This window comes from Scomber japonicus, chromosome 9 (genome assembly GCF_027409825.1).
Source record: "Scomber japonicus isolate fScoJap1 chromosome 9, fScoJap1.pri, whole genome shotgun sequence".
Classification (NCBI taxonomy): domain Eukaryota; kingdom Metazoa; phylum Chordata; class Actinopteri; order Scombriformes; family Scombridae; genus Scomber; species Scomber japonicus.
Window position 1 is genome coordinate 7,478,934 of NC_070586.1, and position 25,709 is coordinate 7,504,642.

A 25,709-nucleotide genomic window follows, 5' to 3' on the forward strand; every position below is an offset into this window, starting at 1 on the left:
GCAAATGGCCATTCTCACAGCCCAGAAGACTGCTCCTCTCTGCCACCCACTCCCACCTGGTGCCTTTGCTATTTTCTTCAACCAACCACTTCATTCTGGCTGGGTCGCTACCGTCTGTACTGTGCTGGCAGCCGCCGCTTGACTCAAACGTTATGCAAGCTGAACGTTTAAAGCCGGCTTCTCCGCTTTGGTCTTTTTTAATGAATTATGTGTAAAAATTAAAAAAAAAAAAAAAAAAGGGGTGTAGTAGATTTTGCAGTTTTCGTAGTTTATAAAAACAGGTGGGAAGTACTTTAAATCTGTGCAACAGGAAGTACCTTATGGTGTGGGCTGTGTGTTTTATGGGATAAATGTCTATAAGTCCAACCATACGGATGCTAAATATATATAAAATACACAGTTTCAGACAAATTAATTCTACCATTCGCCTCATTTGTTTTATTTTTCTGCCATCACTTATCTTCTCAGTGCAAATGTCACTTATTGAAGATGGTTAATAGCTTTCTTTGTAGAATATGCATCCCTATATTTGCTGTATATCTGTGTCTAATTGTGTGTATTTTGATATAACTTCATGTTGCTCGTGCTTTTTTCTATGCAATATCTGCAAATCTAGATTGTGTGTTCACTTATTCTATTTTCAATTCTTTGAAATCAATATTTCTTTTTATATTTAGTAAATAAATCATGACGTGGGCTTATTTGGAGCACACATAGGCTTAATTAGTGCTGTGACACCGCCAGACTTTTTACTTTATTCATCAAATATCTTTATTTTATATTCCAAAATCTACATGAACTAATGAATGACTTTCTTTATAGAATATGCATCCCTATATTTGCTGCATATCTGTGTCTAATTGTGTGTATTTCGATATTGTTGCTTGTGCTTTTTTCTATGCAATATCTGCAAATCCAGATTGGGTGGTCACTTATTCTATTTTAAAATATTGGCTTAAGAAAACCCTTCTTATGTAAAATGGTGACAACTTTTTGAATATGCATCCTATATTTGCTGCATATTTGTGCTTAAATGTGTGTATTTTGATATAAGTCCACATTGCTATCAACATCAAACCATTGCTTGTGCTTGTTCTGATACTTGCAAAATCTAGATTGTGTTTTCACTTTATGAAACCTTTTTTTTTTAATTTAATGATGACAATATGCCCACACACACACACACACACACACACACACACACACACACACACACACACATTGTTAATCTCCAATGAAAATGCATGAAGTTGGCCCTGCTAGCCGGCTAATAAACGTTAGACCCGCTAGCCGGCTAATAAACGTTAGCCCCGCTAGCCGGCTAATAAACGTTAGCCCCGCTAGCCGGCTAATAAACGTTAGCCCCGCTAGCCGGCTAATAAACGTTAGTGAAACCCTTTTTTTAATTTAATGATGACAATATGCCAACACACACACACACACAAATTCTTAATCTCCAGTGAAAATGCATGAAGTTGGCACCTATGATTCATACTCACCTCACAAATCTGTCGGTGAGGTTCTTCACAAACGAGTAAATCTCGACCCAGTCAGCATTGACACTTCCAGACCTGAAACAAGATAACAACAGTCAGTCAGCTCGTAAGCTCGTCAGCGGGCAGCAGATTGTTCACTGTGGAGTAAAAATACTGTAGAGTATTTTGCTGCTTTTGTACCACAACCACAGTTGGACATTAACACCAGCCACATGCTGGATAATTGTGCTGATAAGTCTGTCTACTACAAGCAGCCACTTCAGCTGTTAGAGCCGTCGCCTGTTCACACACGCTCTGCAATTCAATCTAATCTAGTTGGCTGGCAGAGATATAATAGTACAGATAACATTTATTTCTCAGCATACGAGTAGAAAAAAGTGGTATAATAGTAGTTAAGTGTTATGAACAGGAAGTTGTTAGGCTGAGGTGGAGGGACTTGTACTTAAGTGCAATTTTGAGTCCAGTCACACATGCCATGTCCCAAACAGCTTATAGGTCAATGATGTTTTTTTGTGTCCATGTGGTTTAGTAAAAAAAACTATTTAAAGTGAAAATAAACTTATGAATAACTTGCACGCGTTCTTTTTTTGTGGACCCAGCATCAAATTTCTGCTTTTAATCCATTTAGAGAGAATATATTAGAGGATTATGGTAAAAATGTCTAAGTGGTGTAGCCATAAAAACTTTGTACCAAATAATTCAACTTGCTTAAAAACAGTAAATAGTCAATAAAACAGCATATCAACTAGTTTGGCATGATCTTACATTATAACTTTTATATTAAATAAAGCTAATGGAATACTATTGTTCTAAATATTACATTTAATCTGGGTAACCATGGAGATCAGGAAATATTTACATCATTTTTAGTATAAATCCACTTAAATACACTGTAGATGGATAAAATATTTAATATTTATCATTCTACTGTGGTTACACCATTTGACATTTTCAGGAGCATTCAGTCTTACTTTTGGTTAAAAAATGCTGCAAATGACATAAAACCAACAAAAATGTACATTTTAACAAACCTGATGCTGCTTTTATGAGCTAAAGCAAAATACAGTAACAGGTTTGGTCGGGGTTTAACCCTCCTGTTGTCCTCGAGTCAAGAAAGGAAGGGAGGAAGAAGGAAGGAAAGGAAGGAAAGGAGGGAGGAAGGAAGGAAGGATGGAAGGAAGGAAAGGAGGAAGAAGGAAGGAAAGGAAGAAAGGAAGGAAAGGAGGGAGGAAGGAAGGATGGAAGGGAGAGAAGAAAGGAAGGAAAGGAGGGAGGAAGGAAGGATGGAAGGGAGGGAGGAAAGGAAGGAAGGAAGGGAGGTGGGAGGAAGAAGGAGGAAAAGGAGGGAGGAAAGGAGGGATGGAGGAAGGAAAGAAAGGAAGGGAGGAAGAAGGAAATGGGGAAGGGAGGAAGGAAGGAAAGGAAGGATGGGGGAAATAAGGGAGGGAAGAAACAAGGAAGGAGGAAGGGAGAAAGGAAGGAAAGAATGACAGAGGAAAGAAGGAAAGACAGAACAGTTGGGGTCAATTTGACCCGGGAGGACGACACGAAAGGTTAAAAGCAGGACTCAAACTTGCAATAGAATATTATTATTACCTTTAAGGGTATTTATACTTGAATAAAAGCCCCCTTTCCTTGTCTCCTTACAGTCTTTGTCTCATTAAAACTAATTAAGACTCAAATAATTGTTCAAAACGACGCATAAATTTCCCGTCGTGATCAAGGACAAGCCAATGTTAGCCGGGTGTCAACCTGTAGCCCTTGGCCCCGCTCACCCCTCCATAAGTCAATCTGACCACAATGAACACAGTGAGTAAAAAATGCCCTTGATATAACGACAAAGGGGGTAATTAAACCAATAATTACAATTCAATGTACAGTATGTGCGCCGAACATAAAACAGAAGAGTTTGACCATTAGGAGGCTCATCTTTCATGCCACCTCGCTCTCCTCCCCGCTGCCCAAAGACAAGGTCACACAGAGCAGACGGATGGATGAGACAATGGCGGAGGGGTAAAAATGGAAAGTTCGGCTGCACTGTGATAATATTGGAAGGTAATTAGCAAAGGGGGGTTAATTGTGGCTGATGTGTCAATGGGGGTAACAAGCTCGTTTGTTTAACTGCTATGGAAACATCAGTGAGGATTTGATGGTGTTAATGAGGAGTGTCTGCTCAGTGGGATTCAAATCTCACTGTAGCAATCTGTAATCTGCATTTTTCATAACTTCTTATCAACAGTTGAAACAATTATGATCAATCAATAGACAGATTACAGTCCGAGGCCCCATCTTATCAATTTAAGGATCTTTTCTTTATCTTTTTTTAATTATTTATTATAACTCTCCTGTTGTCCTCAGGTCAAGGAACGTAGGGAGGGAGGAAGGAAGGAAAGGACAAAGGAAGAAGGGAGGAAGGAAGGAAGGAAGGAAGGAAGGAAAGGAGGGAGGAAGGAAGGAAGGAAGGAAGGAAGGAAGGGACAAAGGAAGGAGAGAGGAAGGAAGGAGAGAGGAAGGAAGGAAAGGACAAAGGAAGAAGGGAGGAAGGAACGGACAAAGGAAGGAGAGAGGAAGGAAGGAAAGGACAAAGGAAGAAGGGAGGAAGGAACGAAGAAGGAAAGGAGGGAGGAAGGAAGGAAAGGACAAAGGAAGAAGGGGGGAAGGAAGAAAAGGACAAAGGAAGAAGGGGGGAAAGAGGGAAGGAAGGAAAGGAGGGAGGAAGGAAAGGACAAAGGAAGAAGGGAGGAAGGAATGAGGAGGGAAAGGAGGGAGGAAGGAGGGAAAGAGGGAAGGAAGGAAGGAAAGGAGGGAGTAAGGAAGGAAGGAATGAATGAAGGAAGGAAGGAAGGAAGGAGAAAGGACAAAGGGGGGAGGAAGGGAGGAAAGAAGGAACAGTCAAAACAGACGGGGTCAATTTGACCCGGGAGGACGACACAAAGGTTAAGGATCTCTTTTTTGTCTTTTTTTTATTATAAAACATCGTTGAGTTGTGGACTGACAAAACAAACTACTTTAAGACGTCACCTGAGGCTCTAATAAGTTGTAATCGCCACTTTTTCGAAACCATTAATTAATTAATTGAAAGTGATGAGAGGATTAAAAGATAAGTGTTAGTCACATCCCTATTATCATACTACTGGAATAACAACCTCTTCCCATTCTCTTCCAGCATATTCCCATAATGCTTGAATAATATTAGAGTGGGAAAGCCACTAATAGGAACATTGGTGGTTCCTCTTCACTCCCCATGTTGAAGTGTCCTTGGGCAAGATATTGAAACCCAAATTGCTCCATCGATGTAATTGTGAAACATTACGGGACGCTTTGGACAGGAAGCTTGCACAGCATCCTCTGCCATCAGCGTATGAGTGAATGTGTGAATGTGTGAATAAGACTAGAAAGACGCTATGTAAATGTAAATGTAAATGCAGATGTTCCAGATGTTTACCTGTTGATTCCAAGTCCACCAGCTACTACAGCGGCTCAATTATGCAATATTGAAGTAATTCTGTCATTATGGATTTAATATAATCTAAAGTTTGGTTGCCATCATTTTAAGATACTTCTTTCCTTTTTCACATTTTGCCTTCAAATATGTTTCCTAAAGCATAAATTAGAGATCCTTGCATTATGACACATGACCAGATTAAACTTTGCTCTGTTCTTTTGAAAGATCAAATGTTCATTTTTATGAGCCTTTCAAGCATTGTCAACTATTGTTTCCAAGGTATAGAATAAACTTTCAATCTCAATTTTTAAACCAATATGGACAAGAATTGTTTAACCTTTGTGTCGTCCTCCCGGGTCAAATTAACCCCAACTGTTCCTTCTTTCCTTCCCTCCTTCCCTGCTTTCCTTCCTCTCTTCCTTCTTTCCTTCCTTTCTCCCTTCCTCCTTCCTTGTTTCTTCCCTCCCTTCGTTCCTCTGTCCTTCCTTTCCTTCCTTCCTCCATCCTTCCTTTCTTACTTCTTTCCTTTCCTCCCTCCTTTCTTCCTCCCTTCCATCCATCCTTCCTTTCTCCCTTCCATCCATCCTTCCTTCCTCCCTCCTTTCCTTCCTTCCTCCCTCCCTTGACTCGAGGACAACAGAAGGATTAAAGAGCTTTAAAAAACGGAAGAACATATAAGACGACAACTAGGAATAAAATATAAAGCTCCTGAAGAGCTACCAAGTAGTCTAAGTAGTACTAACAGTCTCCAGAGTCAAGACTGAGCTTTCAATCTCAACACAGTATTTTAGTTTGTCAGTGTTCCTTTCTACTAATTCCCATCTGGTTGTTTTGTACAACTACATTTCTCAAGTGAAAATCCAGGATATCTACTTTATCCAAATTGGCCTTGATCTCTGTTATGATATAAAATAAGAGCTATACCACAAAAGAAGATTTTTATCATCACCACCCACCCTCATCAGAGGACACGTTTTCCTTGGAAAGAACAGAAACAGAAAAGCTTTTATGAGTTGGCCTCATTTGGTGTCAGAACACTAAACTGAATATTTTCTTTGTCCACAATCATTGTTAGGTTACTGCGGCCAAGGATCGAGAGCCACGAAAGTGCTGACGTTAGCTGGTCCTTGGTCTCTTATCGGTGTAATCAGGAAATCCAACAGTAGAGCCACTTATCAGCGGAGAGAAAGTAAACTTCTGGCAAAGAGATGTCTAACACTCTGGACACTCTTCCAAACTGATGACGGAGAAATCAGCACAGATTTGACGTTTACATTTAGCATAACCCTTTGAATCACATGCACGTGGAAATTAAACAGATGCCCCCAAAATCAAACATGTGAAACTGCAGACAAGACTCAAATCCATTGCATGTACTTGGTAGAAAACTTGTACCAACAATCTCTGTCATCATCCGGTAATTTTGCAATTTAGATAAGGGTGGAGTCCGTGAAAGCAGGTCAGAGGAGCAGTGTTCCCTCAGTGATGGACTGCTTCCAAACTGGAGGAGGACAGGATTAAAAACAGTTGCTGTCAAAGATGTAAACTCTGTGTAAGGACTTTTTGCATGACGCTAGCTGCAGCAATGCAAGGTTTTGCTGATCTGACTGAATGTGGCTTTGCATGTTTGAAGCTCTCTGTGAAGTGCTCTGAAAGACCCAGGAAGTGGTGTGCATTGCCAAATAGTGATGCAACTCCTTCTTTCTAGCTTGCATGATTCACCCACAACATTCAATGACTGCTGTGTGACCTTAAAAGAGGTCGTTTTCTGGTGATATTCTGGGGTGAAAATGGAGATATGATGAGGTATTGCATGATTGTGGTAATGCTGAGGATTAGGACCTAGAATGCAACATTTTAGACTTTCAAATTTACCAGGATTTTATTTGTAAGCTTTAAGAAATCTGCATTGTCAAGACAGAAAAGGCCTTTATTTTATCTCCATAAATGTTCAAATGATGCTTGGTTAAGCTTAGGTGAAATAGACCACTGCTTTGAAGTTAGGGTTAGGCCTGTGTGCTTCCATGAGGTTTGCATGAGGTTTCTTAGACTATACTCTTCCTCATTTGTAACCACTGACCACCAAAACAACATCAAACAAATAGGAAGAGGCCTCAGTAAACTGTCACTTCTAGACCAGAACAAAGAAGTTTCAACATGGGTTATAAAGCATATTTCAATAGCAGGACTACATCACAACCGGCCACCTCCAGTCATCGCTATAAATACGACCTAGTCAGCTTCCTTTCTTGTATTCTGCACACCTCCGCTCTTTCATATAGGGGGTCAATGCAGCCCAGGTGCTACGCCGGACTTCCTCTTGGCAATGGAAGAACTATAATGCTCATCAATCGTTTTTCTTAATATATCATTGACGTACATCATGTTGTTGCTGTGGAAACCAGTATCAGATAGTTTGAACTTTCCAGCTACAGCATAAAAATACATAAGTGTAGTGTAAGATTTATTTTAATGTGATTATTATTGTGATTTCTAAGCTGGTGCTGTTTTCAGTCCATTTGAACTTCATGAGACTTTTAGTGAGTTTGGCAACACATCCTCAAGAACAATGTTTGTGCTTTTATTTCTGCCAAAGTTGCCGAAATTGCACACACTAATCTGAAAGGTCTTCACTGCCAGACTTCAGAGAGTTTCACATCTCTGCACTGATGATTTTGATAGTGAACTGGAATAAATGAAGCTCATGATTGTGTAGGAGCACTATGTAAATACACTCACTTTTATTGTTTTTTTACTCCGTGCCATGCTTAATTTACTGGCAACTCCTCTTGGTTGCATTTTGTACTACTTAACAGTTTTATGCAAGTTTGTTGTTTGTTGTTTGTCTGATAAAATCAAACCTACACTAGCACTGGGAATGATGAGTAGTAAAGTTTGCTGTATGGACCTGGACTAAACAAAGCTGTGTGGTCCTTTAACTAACACAATCACAACTGGAAGGACAGAAAAACAGGAGCTCTGTCTGGCCACCAAGCAGCACCAAAGAAACCAGTGTAGCTATAGGCACATTAGCAACATGGCAACCACTGGAGAAGACTTATGGGTAGGGCTGGGCAATTAATCGAAGAATAATCGAAAACCGACATTTAGAAACTCTAATCGACTTAATCTTGCTCAAGTCAATTAATGGTGGTGTTCACTGTTGCCATGACAGCAAAGGTTCCATATCTTTAAAAGAATTTGAAAACTTGTCTCCAGTGATCATTTTAACCCAAACCATGATCTTTACATAGTTCTAATCAAGTAAACTAGTAATTAACCACAGCGTCACACCTTAAAACATCTTTATTTTCCCTCCCTAAAGATACTTTAGGGAATATCACAAAATATCGTGAAAATACATAATTGTTCATCAAGGGTGGAGATAATCGTTCATTAATCGTAATCGAGGTTAAAAGTTCAATTAATCGTGATTTTGATTTTTGCCATAATCGCCCAGCCCTACCTATGGGGTGACCAAATGTTGAAAGATAAGGTTAAATCACCTCATAGGGCTCTATAAACAGACAAATACAATGTGGCCTCCAGTTTCTACTGTTGGGATTACCGCTTTACCTCCTGAGCCATGGTGACTGTGCCCAAAGACACATCGACATATGGACTGGAGGAGCTGAGAATTGAACCACCGACCTCCTGAACCACAGCCACAATTGGTTCAGCCAACCACTGAGCCACCTGTGGTTATGGTTTCAACCGCTGAGTCTCCTGAGCCACCTGTGGCTGTGGTTCAGACAACAGTTTTACCTTCACATGTCAATGCATCCTTGTGCAAGATACTTGAACCCTGAATTGCTGCACCAACAGTGAATGAATGTGTGTGAAAGGGAGAATGTGACATGTAGTGTAAAAGTGCTTTGAGTGGTCAAAAAGACTAAAAAAGTGCTATATAAGTAGAATCCATTTATCATTTACAGCTAAAAGAAACTGGTGGACACTCAAACATTACACCTGTATGGACTTGTTGAACCTGTCCCTCCAAAACTGTAAGCACAACAGCAATAGATGATCCTCCTGAGCCACCTGTGGCTGTGGTTCAGACTTCAGACAACAGTTTTACCTTCACATGTCAAAGATACTTGAACCCTGAATTGCTGCACCAACAGTGAATGAATGTGCATGAATGGTTAGTCTCTATCTGATGAGCAAGTGGGCACCCTGTGTGTGAATGGGAGAATGTGACATGTAGTATAAAGCACTTTGAGTGGTCAAAAAGACTAAAAAAAAGTGCTATACAAGTAGAATCTACTCATCATTTACAGCTAAAAGAAACTGGTGGCCACTAAACATTACACCTGTATGGACTTGTTGAACCTGTCCCTCCAAACCTGTGAGCACAACAGCAATAGATGTTGGGTGATGAGGCCTGACTCACAGTCACAGCGCTGGATGGGATTAAGGTCAGGGAGAGCTGTGTGCAGGCATGCCAAGCTCCTCCAACACCAGTAATAAATTAAAACATGACTCTTTCATGAACCAGAGCAGAACAGGAAAGGGGCCTTCCCCAAAAAAACTGTTGCCATTATTGTCTGAAATGACAGTGCATCCTGTGCCAGTAAAAGATCATTTCATTAGAAGTATGTGGACACCCCATCCACATGGTTGCCATATGCGAACAAGAGAGTGTCCACATACTTATGGCCAAATTACAGTAGATGCTGACCCTGCTGTCGTGTCACCAACTTTAATGGCTGCTATTAAAATACAGAATATGTTGCATAAAAAATAAAAATATGGGTGGTGGAAGAGTCAATGACCGTAATTAGGTCACACACCTGCAACAAAGCAGCCCAACTCCCTCCATATAGGAAACTCAGCATTTTATAACTTAATAACCACATTTGGTGATGTTATCTTATGCGACAAGGAAGTATGAAAGTTTGAAAACACGCAGAAAGTCTCTTTGTGTGTTACTTACTTGTCTAAAACAAAGTAGAGGTCGTATGCTCCAAGACAGGATGCCTCATTAGCCCAACAAGACGAAGCAAAACATCCCAGCAAAATGACAACAATCGCCGCAGAAGTCCACCGACTCCGACTCTTCCCCTGGAAACGTTCATCCTCGGCGGTGAAACAGTGTGGTAACTTATCCAACATTTTTTAAAAGCAATAAAAAATTTAAAAAAAAATCAGTGTGGAAAAAAAAAAGTAATCACTACCGGAGTCTTTACAAAGACAGAGACAGAGACAGTGAGAGAGAGCGCGTGCAGATTAGGACGTGCACATCCCGCGGAGTGAAGAGTTTACATGACAAAAGTTTCCTCCCAAAACAACTGGATTAAGAGTTGAGACCTGTGTGTGAAATAAAGGGAATCACCGACAACAAACGTCAGCGAGTAAAGTGTTTCTTCATCGTCCTGACTCAGACTCCACTCACACACACATCCTCAATAAATCCAAATCCAAACCCTGATGTCAGATCCGACCCTCTTTTCTTGGGTATAAAGTGTATCGTTAACCCACTTTACTGTGTGCAAACTACAGTCCAGAAGAAAACTTGAGCTGATGCCTTCAATGGCTCCTCGAAGAAGTCGTATTTTTGAGCGTTACAGGCGGGACCGATTTAACATAGGTGTGGATGAGTTTCAAAATGAGTCAGATCAGTTTGATGTTTCATTGTTTGACTGTTTTTCAGTTTCATGAATACATTTAGAAAGTCTGCTGCATTTAACAGAAGAATATAGAGGATAAATGTTTATTAAGCAAGCAACTGGTGTGTTTAGGCTATAAGTGATGGAAAAGTACAAGCAGAAGTAGGAGGACTTCTCGGTTTCAGGCTGAATTTCTACTGAATTAAAATAAGTAAGGCCTACTACTCATTTTGAACAGTGTCTAATTACTGATGCATAATGTGTAAGCAGCATCTTATTGTGAAGGCTAAATCTAACTAATGACTTGTATGTAAGTCAAGGTAGTTTAATATACAGCAATACGTCACATTTTATGAGGATAAAGCTTTTTTTTTAATAAAAAAAGGAATTATAACTTAATCATAACTGACATCACATAAATCTAGTGGAGTATGAATCAAACATGTTTATATTGCATTCATATTAAGTTCCAAAAAATGTACTTTTCCACACATTTATTCCATTTTACTCACACTTAATCATTACTTTAGTGGCTGTTATTTACTGAATTGACTGTTATTTGTACACAAAGCACATTAACACATTGTATACACATGAATGGAAACTTTACACAGATGATAATGACTAAGTAAGGGTGACTGTTCAAGGTATGTGAGTAAGACACAAGCTTCAAAAGAGGGTAAATTGTCAATAGGAGAGAGAGACACTCACACAGCAGCAAAACAAGCACTTCATCATGACTAATGATACTGTGTTTAGGACATTACAGCATTGCATCTGGTGAGCTCAGACAAACACTTTGCCATTGTACTTCCCCCATCTTTCACCATGCCAAGCTCAGTCCTGCTCTGTCTTACATACACAGCTTTAAATGTCTGCACAAATTAGTAACTCTGCAAAAAAAAATCCAAATTGTTGCATCTTTCTATTTTCCCAACATGTGATATCATTGTTTCCCACAGACCTCAAAGGCCCCATTAGTCTTCAGTCCACTGCGCATGCCTGAGATGCAACCAGCTGTTGCTTGCTACAGAGCTGGAGGTCCCACTGCATACACACCCAATAACATCTGTGTCACCTTTTTTATACAAGCCCACTTAATCATTGTATTTCAAACATATTTGTACGGGTCCGAGGCGAGGTCGGATATTTGTTGCATTTGTGTTTATATGTCTGACATGACAGAGTGTGTGTAATTCATCAGTTCCAGGGTTGAGTGGTTGATTCCTAATGCAACCACAAATCTTGAAATGTGTTAAATGGTAACATGCTTTACTCAATCAATGTATGCAACTATTATTCTAAAAACTATTTTACAATAATTCTGGGTGATAAATTATATATTCAGGGCAAATATTAGGGACTCAAAACCTTGCATAAACAAAAAAAAAGTGATATATTTTTACAAATTTGGCCCAAAAAGATTTCGTGTTGCTTGTTGCAACTAAAACATTTCACAAAGTGGCTCCGATATGTAACAAAAAAGTCAAAAAAGCACATGGTTGGCCTGAAAAAGACATAATTTCCTGTTGTAGAGTTTAACACAGAAAGGCAGCCACTGATATTAAAACATGATTTCCATAACCCAATTCCAAACTATTGTAACTGGTTCAATTTTGGATGACACAAGCTGCAAAGACATGAGAATATGTGTCTTCTTCCTTTCTCATAATTTCACAATTTCCCCCCAAATCTTCTCGTGATGATTTCAGTGTGAACACGTGGCAAATACAGCAGGCATCTATAACTCTTGCACTCTAATACAAAGCGAGCAGTGACTTTAAATGAAACAGGAAAAAAAGTGTTGGCAAAATGAGAACAGGAAGAGATGGCAGATGTGTGAAATCAAAGTGTTTTTCTGAGGAAGATGTTGTATACAGACAAAATTCCAACGTTTTATATTAAAGTGTTCCTCAGAAACTACTCCCTTCAATTGTTTTCGGTGGTCTGTGACTATGAGGTGTTTTTTACAACCCTATTTTGTTTCTTTATCTCACTGAGTTTGTTTCTTTATTCGTCATTTTTTTCTTCTTAGCTTTTGTAATTCACATGTGCAGAGAAGGTGTTCATGAGTACCCAAGAATAACTTTGGCCTGCGGCTACTTCAAATAGCACAAATCATCCACATTAAAACATAATGAAACTATTTAAAAAGGGAACAAAAGTATCCTGAATTATGTGGACTCACTTTGATGTTTACTTGAATAAAACAGTCCCATATGGGATAAAAACGCAACAAGGTGTCCTGATACATTAAAATAACAGTTCGGGTGAGGAATGTGACAATGACAAATGACAACAGAAGACATTGGATCCTTTTCTTCACAGCTATGGCTGGTTTCGGTTTTCTTCTTTGAACAGACACAACGGTACCAAAACTGTCTGACCTCGCTTTGAAGAGACTTTCTGTTCATGTACGGGTAAAACAAATGAGATACGATCTATTCATGCATGTTAGAGGTGTTGGTATGTGTATTTTTTTAGCTTTGGACAGAGCATGGATGGATTATAGTGACTCAAAGCTGGTGCCCATGGGAGCATGTCTATGTTCCCACAGTCCTATGTTCCCATAGCCCTATGTTCCCAAGGCGCTATGTTTATACAGCCCTATGTTCCCAAGGTGCTATGTTTCTACAGCCCTATGTTCCCAAGGCCCTATGTTCCCAAGGCCCTATGTTCCCACAGCCCTATGTTACCTCAGCCCTATGTTCCCAACACCCTATATTCCCTCAGCCCTATGTTCCCATAGCTCTATGTTCCCAACACCCTATATTCCCTCAGCCCTATGTTCCCTCAGCCCTATGTTCCCAACACCCTATATTCCCTCAGCCCTATGTTCTTAAGGCCCTATGTTCCCAAGGCCCTATGTTCCAACAGCCATATGTTCCCTCAGCACTATGTTCCCACGGCTCTATTTTCCCAAGGCCCTATGTTCCCTCAGACCTATGTTCCCACAGCTCTATGTTCCCTCAGACCTATGTTCTCTCAACCCTATCTTCCCACAGCCCTGTTACCTCAGTCTTATATACCCTCAGTCCTATGTTCCCTCAGCCCTATGTTCCCTCAGCCCTATATTCCCTCAGCCCTATGTTCCCTCAGCCCTATATTCCCTCAGCCCTATGTTCCCTCAGCCCTATATTCCCTCAGCCCTATGTTACCTCAGCCCTATGTTCCCAACACCCTATATTCCCTCAGCCCTATGTTCCCAACACCCTATATTCCCTCAGCCCTATGTTCCCATAGCTCTATGTTCCCAAGGCTCTATGTTCCAAAAGCCCTATGTTCCCTCAGGGCTATGTTTCTACAGCCCTATGCATACCTGTGCTGTGGGTTAGGGTTAGGGTTAGGGTTGGGGCCTGAGGGAACATAGGGCCTAATTTGGTGGAAAGTTCTTGAGGGAACATAGGGCTGGGGAAACATAGGGCTGGGGAAACATAGGACTGAGGGAACATAGGGATGACCCCGCACCCATTTGCTTTCAAATTGCTCACCTGGTGCCATGAACATTTTCTTTCTTCCCAGTGTGCTTCTGCATTGTGCGGCCCACTGAATATACATCATAGTACTTTTCTCACTCTCTTACTTTGTACTACATTGTAAATTTATCTGAGAACTTAAATAAAAGTCAAGAGATTGTGATATGTAGCACAACAAGCTCTGTAAGCGTAAATGTATTCCCACACATGCTCGTTGGCGTCTGCCTGACACTGAACTACTCTCCGGAGACTCAAAATGCGGTCGCTGTTATTTCTCTCTGGAGCCGTTTACAAACTAACTAACATGTTTGTGGTGAGAGAACATGTCAACCAGAGCAGGGAGCGGCTCACTCATTTGTTTTTACAACGGATGTCTACAGCATAGAGCAGGGGTGTCAAACATGCGGCCCGTGGGCCAGAACCGGCCCGCCGAGGAGTCCAATCCAGCCCACTTTCCTTCTTGTCTTCTTTTCCTTCCATCTTTCCATCCACCCTTTGTTCCTTCCTTCTATCTGTCCTTCCTTCCTTCCTTCCTTTCATCTTTCCTTAATGTCTTCTCTCCTCTTCCTTCCATCCTTGCATCTTTCCTCCTTCCTTCGATCCTCCCTGTCTTCCTTCCATCTTTTCATCCTGTCTTCTCTTCCTTCCTTCCATCTGTCCTTCCTCCCATCCTTTCTTCAATCTTTCCTTCCTTCCTTTCTTTCATCTTTCCTTACTGTCTTCTCTCCTCATCCTTCCATCCTTGAATCTTTCCTCCTTCCTTCGATCCTCCCTTCCTTCCATCTTTTCATCCTGTCTTCTCTTCCTTCCTTCCATCTGTCCTTCCTCCCATCCTTCCTTCAATCTGTCCTTCCTTCCTTTCTTTCATCTTTCCTTACTGTCTTCTCTCCTCATCCTTCCATCCTTGAATCTTTCCTCCTTCCTTCGATCCTCCCTTCCTTCCATCTTTTCATCCTGTCTTCTCTTCCTTCCTTACTCCTTTCCACCCTCTCTCCTTACTCCTTTCCTTCCTTCCTTCCTCCTTTCCTCCCTCTCTCCTTAATCCTTTCTCCTTTCCTCCCTCTCGCCTTCCTTCCTTCCTACCTACTCCTTTCCTTCCTTCCTTCTGTCCTTCCTTGACCTGAGGACAACAGGAGGGTTAAATTGCTTTTATAGGCTCTAAACATTAATAAATATATAATGAGTGGATGGAAAGAGACATAATTTACCTTTTTTTGAAGTTGGAGGTATCCTGTTACCACTTTAACTTTTAAACTATTATATTGAAGTCTATGGGAAAATGCTTTTTGGGCTGCAGGGGTTTTTTTTGCATTAAATGCCCCCTGCCCCCCAGTTTAATGCTCAGTTAGTCTTTTTAATGGGGACCTGCCACTCAATCAGCTTTACTTATTTTTAGTGTGTATAGACACAAAAAAGAAGTCCTTTAATGCATCGAGCATCGTAGATATGATATGTATCAGCCCAAAGAGCGCTGTGAATTTTCCATTTAACACTTAATTAAATTTGCCATTTCATTCAAAGCACATTACAGAGCCACAGATGCCTCCATCTTCACCATGGATGGCTCATTGTGTGGTTTAAATCCCCAAACCTGGCAGACTTAGTGCATTGCTCCACTCATTGATGTACACAGGGAGCTGAAGCCCTAAACCTGGCAGCGCACCATGCAGCTGTATGCCTAAAAACTGGAGCCTTCCTCTCTCCTTTTTGCTGCCATGCTCCACCTACCGAGCTACATGGCACCGTCGAACCCAATGCAATATGAACATGTGGCCAAGTAGCAGTCCAAAACCATAAGTCTTCAAGGGAATATCAAGATGGGTGATGCAAATGCTCTCACAGTTGTATGCGTTGACTCTAGATGAGTAATTACATTTTGTGTAACTCCTCTGTATCTGATTGCCTTTCCCCTCAAGTTACGATAAACGCTAATGATATCTTTCGTCAGGTAGGACTCTCCAGGACAAGTTGGGACAAGTTTGTGTTTGCATAAGGTGTGTGTGTGTCTGTGTGTGTGTGTGTGTGTGTGTGTGTGTGTGTGTGTGTGTGTGTGTGTGTGTGTACAGTCGCTGGCAAAGGATGTGACTCAAGGCTATAAACATTAGATAAAATCACTGACAGGTGTTCAAAGTGAAAATGCAACAGCTGCTGAGCTTTACCTGGTTTACCTGAGTGTGATTTAACAAATGTTGTTCTAAATACTGGTAGAATTAAAGGGTTTTTAGATATTGATTTCCATTTAAGAAATATATGTAAGCATACTTGTTTTCTGTTCTGATTTGTTTAAGGTATGTTATCTACACCACACCCAGCAAATACAATGGTGATATAGCAGCCAGCACTAGTGTTGAAATACAAGGAAATCTTGCAGCAAAAAAGAGAAGTTTTGAGTCATACAGCTGCTGCCTGCAATTTCTAAGGAAATCAACATTTAAAAAGAAAAAAAAAATCAGTTTAATAGATTACATTTCGAAAGTCTCAGGTCCAAGTCCATGGTCTTAAGTGTTATGTTTTGAATCCTAACCCTAAACAAGTACTTTTGCAATATTTATCAAATTTAAAGCAACATTTACATGTAAAAGAATGTACTTTGGCATCTTATTCATGTAACTCAAACACAGTCATTTCTCATTTTAGAGCTCAATGTTTTTGCTTTCCATTTTCTGTTGAGCACAGCAGTGTCTTTACATCAAAATGCCAAAATCACATTTTATCTTCCTGCTGATCTGCACTGCTAAAGACCTTTCCCTTCTGCTCTGACAATGTGACCGGGGGCTATAGGATTGATTCAAAGTGGTGCTAGAAAAACATTTTTTAAGTCAAAAGGCCAAAGTCCCCAAATTGATGCAAGTCCACACTTGCCTGCTTTGACTGTGGTCTTTGCCTATTTAAGCAGATTCCTAAACAATGTTCCTATAACACAGAGGAGTCAAACTCATTTTCATTCAAGGGCCACATACAGCACAATTTGATCTCATGTGGGCCGGATCATTAAAAGGAAGGAAGGAAAGAAGGAAGGAAAAGAAGGAGGAGAAGGAAAAGAATGAAGGAAGGAAGGAAGAAAGGAAAAGAAGGGTAGATGGAAGGAAGGAAGGAAGGAAGGGTAGATGGAAGGAAGGAAGGGAAGAAGGGTAGATGGAAGGAAGGAAGGAAAAGAAGACAGGATGGGAAGGAAGGAAGGAAAAGAAGACAGGATGGGAAGGAAGGAAGGAAGGAAGGAAGGAAGGACGGAAGGGAAGAAGGGTAGATGGAAGGAAGGAAGGAAAAGAAGACAGGATGGGAAGGAAGGAAGGAAGGACAGACGGAAGGAAGGAAGGAAAAGAGGAAGAAGGAAACCTCTCGGCGGGCCGGTTCTGGCCCACGGGCCGCATGTTTGACACCCCTGATATAACAACACAGACTGAAGAGCTTCTTTGTCTGACGGATAAAACCAAACCAAAAATGGTCTCAAGGGGATTCTTATGATTTGAGTTTCCAGTTTGCTTTACATTGTGCAGCTAGGCTGAAGCAGAGTTGCAGTAACGGCTGCTGACTTGATGACAAACAATTTAAAAGTATGTGTACATGTAAAGAGGAAATGTCTGGATAATGTTGGGTTATTTGGCTGTTTTTAAATATAGACTCCAACCAGACACTGATGTCAGATTTAGATAGAATCAAAAGTCCCCAATGACCATAGTTCCTGCAAACACATGTTTTCTCAGTATTATTTCCTGTATTTAATATTTTTGCTGAGTTTTCTTGCCTTGGTAGAATGGGTAAGTTAGCTTCTCTGTCAAAACAGGAACTAGTAGGTACATTTCTTGCAAGATTGTGTCATGAAAAGATAAAAATATAAAAAACATTAGCATTAAACCTCACTCTGATATCCGAATCCACCTTTGAATTTGCATTTTATTTACATTATTGATCATTTATCTTTTCTTTCAGCACATTTCACGGGCCTCTTCTTGATTATAAGAACCAATTACTCACGCTACAGCTTCCACTAAAACACAGATTATCCAAAGCAACTAAATCTATTTTTTCTTTCTTTTGTTTTTTGCCCGAGTGTGAAAACTGCGCTGTCACACAACTCCATATCAGCGAGGTAATTACCACTAACACACCTCATCAAATCTGAATAGTCCAGAGAACACCAACACACGAGTATAATTATCTGGCAAATCAAAGTCTAATTAGATTTTAATTAGAATGTTAATTCTTTTGCACGCCATTTGGTTTCAGTATATGCTACCTAACTTGGTGTATCCTGAGCGGGGCTCCATAAAACAAAGAGAACAAAAAAAAGAAAAACAACAAGCATGTATTTCCCATTATGCGGTAAATGTATGTGTGTTATGAGAATCCAGTGGCTTGAGAAAATAGTTGTAGTGCATCAATTTGTCATGGGGGGGCTTTTTAAACCCGGAGAGGAAATCGAAAGTGACAGTTAAAACAACAACGCTAATTTATGGAAGCAGTGAGGTGTTGAAGCTCATCGAGACATAAAGCCATGACAAAATGCACAAAGTGAGGAAACAAACAAACATTTCTAACAGTTAAAAGAAAGAACATTTTCTTACCCTAAAAGGTGATAAATTATTGGGATGTTTTTAACCTTCCTGTTGTCCTCGAGTTAAGGAAGGAAGGAAGGGAGGAAGGTAGGAAGAAGGAAGGAAAGGAGGGAGAAAAGAAGGATAGGAAAGGAAATGAAAGGAAAGGAAAGGAAAGAAGGACAGAGGAAAGAAGGTAGGGGGGAGAAAAGAAGGAGAGAAGGGAGGGAGGGAGGAAGGAAGGAAGGAAGGAAGGAAGGAAGGAAGGAAGGAAAGAGGGAAGGAAAGAAGGAAGGAAGGAAGGTAGGAGGGAGGGAGAAAGGAAGGAAAGAAGGACAGAGGAAAGAAGGTAGGGGGAAGGAGAGAAGAAGAGACAGTGGGAGGGAGGAAAGAAGGAAGGGAGGAAAGGAAGGAAGGAAGGAAGGAAGGAACAGTCAAAACAAACAGGGTCAATTTGACCCGGGAGAACGACACGAAGGTTAAAGAGATCAACAGAACTCCTAGAGGTGGAAATATCCCAAAAGCTTCAAATGCTTAGTCTCAGGAAAACTCTGATTTGAACTTCCTCTGTGCACATATTTAAAAAGTCAGAAGTAAACTACGAGTCTGTTTCTCAAGTGCTTTCCAACAACATCAAAGCTATTAAAGCCTACTTAGGGCCTAAACGTTGCATTTGCATATTTGATATGTTAAAAAAAAAATAGAAAACTATAAGCATGAAACTTTAATGACCACCTAGCTCTCACAGTGGAGACAGTCACCCGTCGCTGTATCTCACAAATTCAGTCAGTTTGCACATTCAGGTCAGTTCAGGTCATGCTTGGCTCTGCTGTTTGTGGTTAGCTTGTCAAGTATCAAGATACAACATTTTGGAGATGTTGGAAGGTGTATTTTCCCTCTTTTTCTTCCTGACTCCAGTGTTTTACTTTAGGTTGAACTATTGCTCAGTGTAGCTCAAGAAAATATTATTAGATTTAAGGATTCCTGAACATTATCTTGGAGAATTTCTAGCACATCCACACTTTATAATACCACTTTTAAAACAGAGATTTGTTTTTAACCCCCCCCCCCCCCACCCACACACACACACACACACTCACACACTCACATTATCTCTACTGAATATGAGCTTTTTGCCTCCACTTGACCTATCTGCTCCACTTCACCTTCCTCTGATTTAGACCAAGACAAAGCAAACAGGTCAGTGTCTCAAATCGATGCTGATTTGCTAGTTAGCATTAGCAAGCTAGCATTAGCATTCCGATTAGCATTCCTGGTACCAAATCATTACAGACTGCTAAATCAACCCAATAAACCTACTGACGGCTTATATCTGACAACAGTATAAAGGTGCTTAGAGCAAGAAAAGACATGTGTGGCGATGTTCACCATAGTAACAACGTCTTCGGCCACCATTTCCTGTATGAAAAGCAGTCCCTCCCCTTCTGCTACGTAGCCAAGATAGTGATCGTTGAGGGTGAGAAGTGTCCATAGATCCACTTCCACACTCAAGTTTGTGATCGTTTTGAGTGCACCATCTAGTTTTTCATAGTGCAATGCCTGTTTCCATTCCTTGCACTTATGCATTGTAACGCTGCATCCTGACATACAGCGAGCGAGCAAACCGGCGATGAAATCTCGCGTGAAACTGTCCTGATATGCAGTGTGATGATTTTATCGAGAGTATATTCCAAACTAATCTAATTATTGAGGGGCTAGCTAGCTTGTCAACAGGAAGCAGCATGTACATTTCAACCAATAAGAAGTGTTCAGAGGCGGGACACGGCCGCACAATTTCGTCCAGATAGAGACAGAGTGAGTGATTTTTTGAGGGGTGGGCGTCATCACTGGATAGGGCGATGTCGCTCGCGGGATGTCAGGAAAGGCTGATTGAAAACTCATGCATTTTAATCACTTTTTCTCACTCGCTCATGTCACTGTATGTCAGGATGCGTTGTAAGTAGGGCTGTCAGCGTTAACGCGTTAATCGTGATTAGATTAATGCAATCCATAACGCGTTAATTTTTTTAAAATCGCATTTTAATGTTGCCAGCCTTTTTGTCCCTTCTACTCACCAAAGAGAGCTACTGGACTTTTGAACGGCTTGTTTAACTTTTAAACACTTCCAGACGGTTCAGTTGACAAGTCAAAAGTAAAATGCAACCTGTGTCAAACGGAGTTTAACTACCACCGGAGTACGTGGAGTTTGAGTTAGCACCTCCACGCTAAACACCCAGGTGCAGCCAAGCGAGCCTCAGCTCCACCAAAGGACCATTTTGGAGTGTGGGAGTCGCAGCAGAGCCGTGATTGATTCCCAGTTAAGACACCCTGGTAAGAAATGCTTTACATTATGGGCTTAAAACTGCCTTGAAATGTAAAATAACAGGATTTTAAACATGCAATTCAAAACGCGATTAATCGCGATTAACTATGGAAATTCTGAGATTAATCTCGATTAAAAAAATAATCGTTTGACAGCCCTAGTTGTAAGTGTATGTACAGAAGTATGACATTTTAGACATAGCACCAGATTCCTATTTTGAAAGCCTTCCTGCAAAGTATGACAGAGATAGAGGAGTGTCTGAAACATAAATGATCATCTACTGACCATGTAGGGAGCTTCAATGACAGAGTTGCTTTCTTTTCCATCAGCATTTTTCCTCTCATTTCTGTCAATTTGGTTTTCTTCCCTCACTTCAACCAGATCTCTATAAATATACTGCAGCAACTAAACTGTATAATAACACATTAAAACATTAAGCTTGTCTTTCTTTGTGTGCCTTTAAACTATGATTCAGTGCTGACAAGTTCTTTTTACAGTTGATGGTTGCATGATCTGATGTTTATGGAGGACTTGTAATACAACTAAAATGTTTTACAGAGGAAAACCACCCTGACTCACAAAGGGAAATAAAACTGCAGTTCAAGCACATTGAACTTTTAGCCACAGACAAATCACTGTTGATGATTTCACCAACAGCTGATTTAAAACCCTCACTGTGAGTTTTCAACCCATCGAGCGCATTGCTGAATCTTTTGAGTCAGTGTGTAAATATACTAGAATAATTGACATATATTCTTCATTGTAATATTAACTGAGTTAGTAACTGATTCACTGAGTACTAGAATTTCTTGAGTAAAAATGTATATGTTTAGACATTTTAATCATACAATTTATTAACTCTGTGGGAAGAGTTAAGTTTCATTGCAGAAGATATCTCATACTGTTTACATATTTTATCATCAATGCACATAAACCTTAAAATGGTAAGGAAGTTTTAATGAATTTAAACAGACAGCACGTTTGTATGATGGCATATTAGGGCTGTATATGTAAATAAATAAATAAAAACTGAGAAATGTATTACACTTGGAGAAAATCAGGTACATTATATCTGCTAAAGTGGAAACCTTTTTTAAAATCTGGCAACCTTTTCTCGATTTAATGTCTAACACCTGAATTAGTGCTATTATGATGATGTGCCATTTATTTTATTTTATAGGCCTACATATGTCCTGTTTGTCTCATGTCACCACCATCGGTTTTTAATATGTATTTATTTTTCTGTTAAAAAAACAAAAGTAAATACACAAATAAATAAATAAATAAATACTGACCTGGAGGAGGGTGGAGGAGGCTTTTTATTCACCCTGGAGGATGTATAAAAAGATTTATTAACATTTATCAATAGAAGATGAACAAAATTGACATAATTATAATGAGTAATTAATAGAAATTGAAAAAAGTATGATAAAATCTACTTAGTTACTTCATAACTCTAAATTATAAGATTTATTTGATACATTAATAAGAGTGATGTTCCTGTCAAAAATGAAGTAGACTTGACTCAATTAGTTTAAATAAAAATAATTAAATGCGTTATACTTGATACTGGCAACTGAGATGCACTTAATATTGCAATAGTTAAAGTTACCTATTTAGTATTGGTGCAAATTGTTACGAGGATTTTATTAAGTAATAATAATAACAATAATAATAATAATAATAAAGATGAACAGAATTTATATAATTATAATGAAAAAAGTATAATAAAATCTACTTAGTTAATGCATTAGCTCTAAATGATAAGATTCACTTTATAAATTAATAAGAGTGATGTTCCTGTCAAAAATGAAGTAGACTTGACTTAATTAGTTTAAAAAATATTATTTATGCTTAAATATGAGTGCATAAGTCTATTATACTTGATACAGGCAAGTGAGATGTACTTAATATTGCATCAGTTAAAGTTACTTGGTTAATATTGGTGCAAATTGTCATGAGGATTTTATTAAGTAAATCCTACAAGTAGTTTTTTTTGAGTGCAGTCCGTACAGTATGCAGCCTGTCCTCTGAAGGTCCTTGAAGTTCAGTACAGCAGCATGTTTATGATGCTTCATCAAGAGAAAAAAAACCTCGTTATCGATAATTGGAGAGGCGTCAGAAAATCAAGCCACCTCAAGAAAAGCAACCAAAGAAATATTAGTCACAATAACAAAGATCCATTGAGTCCTAATAGCGTCTATAACTCATAATTACCGTAATAACTGTTATTTTAGCTTGTTTGTCCTCCTTTGAGAAAGCATTGTTTGTCACTAATGGCATCTTAAGTTGAAATTGAGTGCCTTGCCCAGAAGTAAACAGCATCTATCAATCATGACTTGAGGCCAAGTGTCAAAACACACAAAAGCCAAAAGTGTGTGTGTGTGTGTGTAAATGTGTGTGTTAATGAGTGTAGTGTGTGTGTGTGTGTGAGTTAGACAGCTCCTACACCTGCCTGCTATGTGTAAATGGTAATTACACACCAGTGACCGCCTCGTGTTGCTTTTATCAATCCATCTTTCATCTGATAACAACGTGCAAATTCATCAGCTGCTTCACATCAACCTCATCATCAGTTACTGGCGTTACAGGAGATTCGCTGCCATGTCGGAAGATAATGTAGTTGTAATGTGTTATTTTATTATTTAGGGGATTAGATTTGTTATTGTTTTTGTATGTTGTTTTGTTCAATCAAGTGCTTTAGTGTTAACCCATATTCTACACCATCGCAGTGTTCCCCTCATAAAAAGTATATTTTTTTCACCTACTATCACACAATATCATGTCCTATTTTACCTAAGACATGAAAATATAAAATAGCAATAACGATTTAAATGTATTTTATTGAAATTTAAAAATGACAAGAACTTTATGGAACTGTGGGGTTTATTGTATAACAGAGCCATCACTGCTACATCATAAAAAGAAATCCTCATAACTACTACCAAGTGTCAATCAAAGTCACCACTTCTACCAGAAACATGGACGCTACATCTGAGAGCTTGCTGCTGCTAACTCAGCTGCTAGCTCGGCGGTAATGACGATGACGATGGACGCGATTTTGTCGCGCGACAAATGAGAATCTGTCGACACGACATCGCGAGCCCGCCCATTTTCACTACACAACAACATGGCTTCTTCTCTCTTCAACCATGGTTGAGATCACAACTATCGCTGCGCTGTACCTGCTGTGGATGTCCGAGACACGTCGGAGGGCCAAACGCCGACGTCGTTTCTGGGTACAGGATATCCCCCGGAGGCGCATAGAGCTCGGCGAGTTCCACCGTCTCATACAGGAGCTCCGTCTGGACGATGGCCGCTTCCAGCGGTACTTCGGGCTGTCTGTTGCTCAGTTTGAGGACTTGCTAGCGAGGGTTGGCGCCAGGATCTCCAGGCAGAACACCAACTACAGGCGCTCCATTTCAGCTGCGGAGCACCTGTCCATCTGTCTCCGGTGAGTAGCAGTGTATTGTTGTGTCAAAATCAATACATTTGTCTAGTAGGTCACTGACGGGGAGATTTAGCTGCTGCTTTGCTGAGAAATGTTTCTTCACAGCCGGTGTTTCGGTTTAACTGGTTACCGTGTTAATAGGTGACGTTTTCATAACTCTCATAAAAAGCCATTGGTTGTAGTTTAATCATTTTAAAAATACACAATATGTGTAATATCTAATCATTTATGTAAGTTTGGTTGTGTTCAGATGACTCATTGACTCATTGATTTCTCGTAACGTAATGTAATGTGAGAAAGTCACCAGTTAACACGGTCACCAGTTAAACCGAAACACCGGGCATAACTTCAGCAGTGAGCCTCGTTGTTGCCGTTTTTTTGGAAAACAGGATCAGATCGCCTTTCACCAATGCTGATCTTTACTGTATAGCACTTTTCATACATTAAATGGAAAGTGCTTTACAACAAAGAAGTTACATGCATTGGTTGCTTGAGCACTTGCCTGAGCTAACTAACTCGGTGGCTAACTTGGTGGCTAGCTCGTCGGCTAACTCGGTGGCTAGCTCGTCGGCTAACTCGGTGGCTAGCTCGTCGGTTAGCTCGGCAGCTAACTCAGCTAACTGTAGACTGTAGTGTGCGCTACTAGTGTACTAGTAGTAGTGTGCGCTGAATGTATTTATACCTCTACAGCAGCAGGGTCCGGGTTTATGTTATTTCCAGACCCGTCCACTAAATCCTGAACACAGAAATGTTGAAACACAGTTTGTGAAGCCTAGCTCCACAATTCAAATCTAAATGGTTGAAATGCTTTTTACACCTTTTTTAGAAATACATTTATGACCTATTTAATGTGTTTAGAATAAAATGTCTGAGTGAGTATTACATTGATTTTACACATTTAAAATCTGTTTACAAGTGTTGGGGAGTATTGCTTCATATGTGGAGGGGAAAAAATGTGGTCGAAAAAGTATTTTGTGGCTCCAGAGGGAGATGTGTGAAATCTGATAAATCACTTTGAGTGATGTCACCTGAGTCAGCGTTGGTTTGGAAGTGAAGAGTACATGTTTGAAAAATGAAAAGTACAAACTGGGGGTGTTGAGTTAGAAATAAATGAAGTTACCAGACCTTTGTAACCCACTACTCATCTCTTGAGGATAGCATCTCAGACTACGTGAGTTATTACTACTAGAATAAAAACATCTGAATCTCCGAATGAACTGTCAATGATAGAGTTGCATTATGAGGGATGTAATAATGTACTATAGGTGCCAAATTTTGAAGAAGAATGTGTAGAATAAATGTATAATGTTTTTTCTGTATTGTTTTTTGATAACTTCTTTTAATTTGTCCATCTTGAATCCAACAATTTACACT

The 25,709-nt window shown here is 39.9% G+C and overlaps 1 protein-coding gene and 1 long non-coding RNA gene across 2 annotated transcripts in view; one reads left to right on the top strand and one right to left on the bottom strand.

Moving 5' to 3' along the window:
• The window catches only part of antxr2a (ANTXR cell adhesion molecule 2a), a 107,667-nt gene extending 97,611 nt beyond the window's left edge, over window positions 1-10,056 (bottom strand). The window contains 2 exon segments of the mRNA XM_053326271.1: window positions 1,500-1,571; window positions 9,878-10,056. Of these exon segments, the coding sequence (XP_053182246.1) occupies window positions 1,500-1,571; window positions 9,878-10,056 (251 nt within the window).
• Window positions 1-25,709, top strand: part of LOC128365515 (uncharacterized) — a 245,603-nt gene that overhangs the window by 145,879 nt on the left and 74,015 nt on the right. The gene's annotated exons all lie outside the window — the stretch shown is intronic.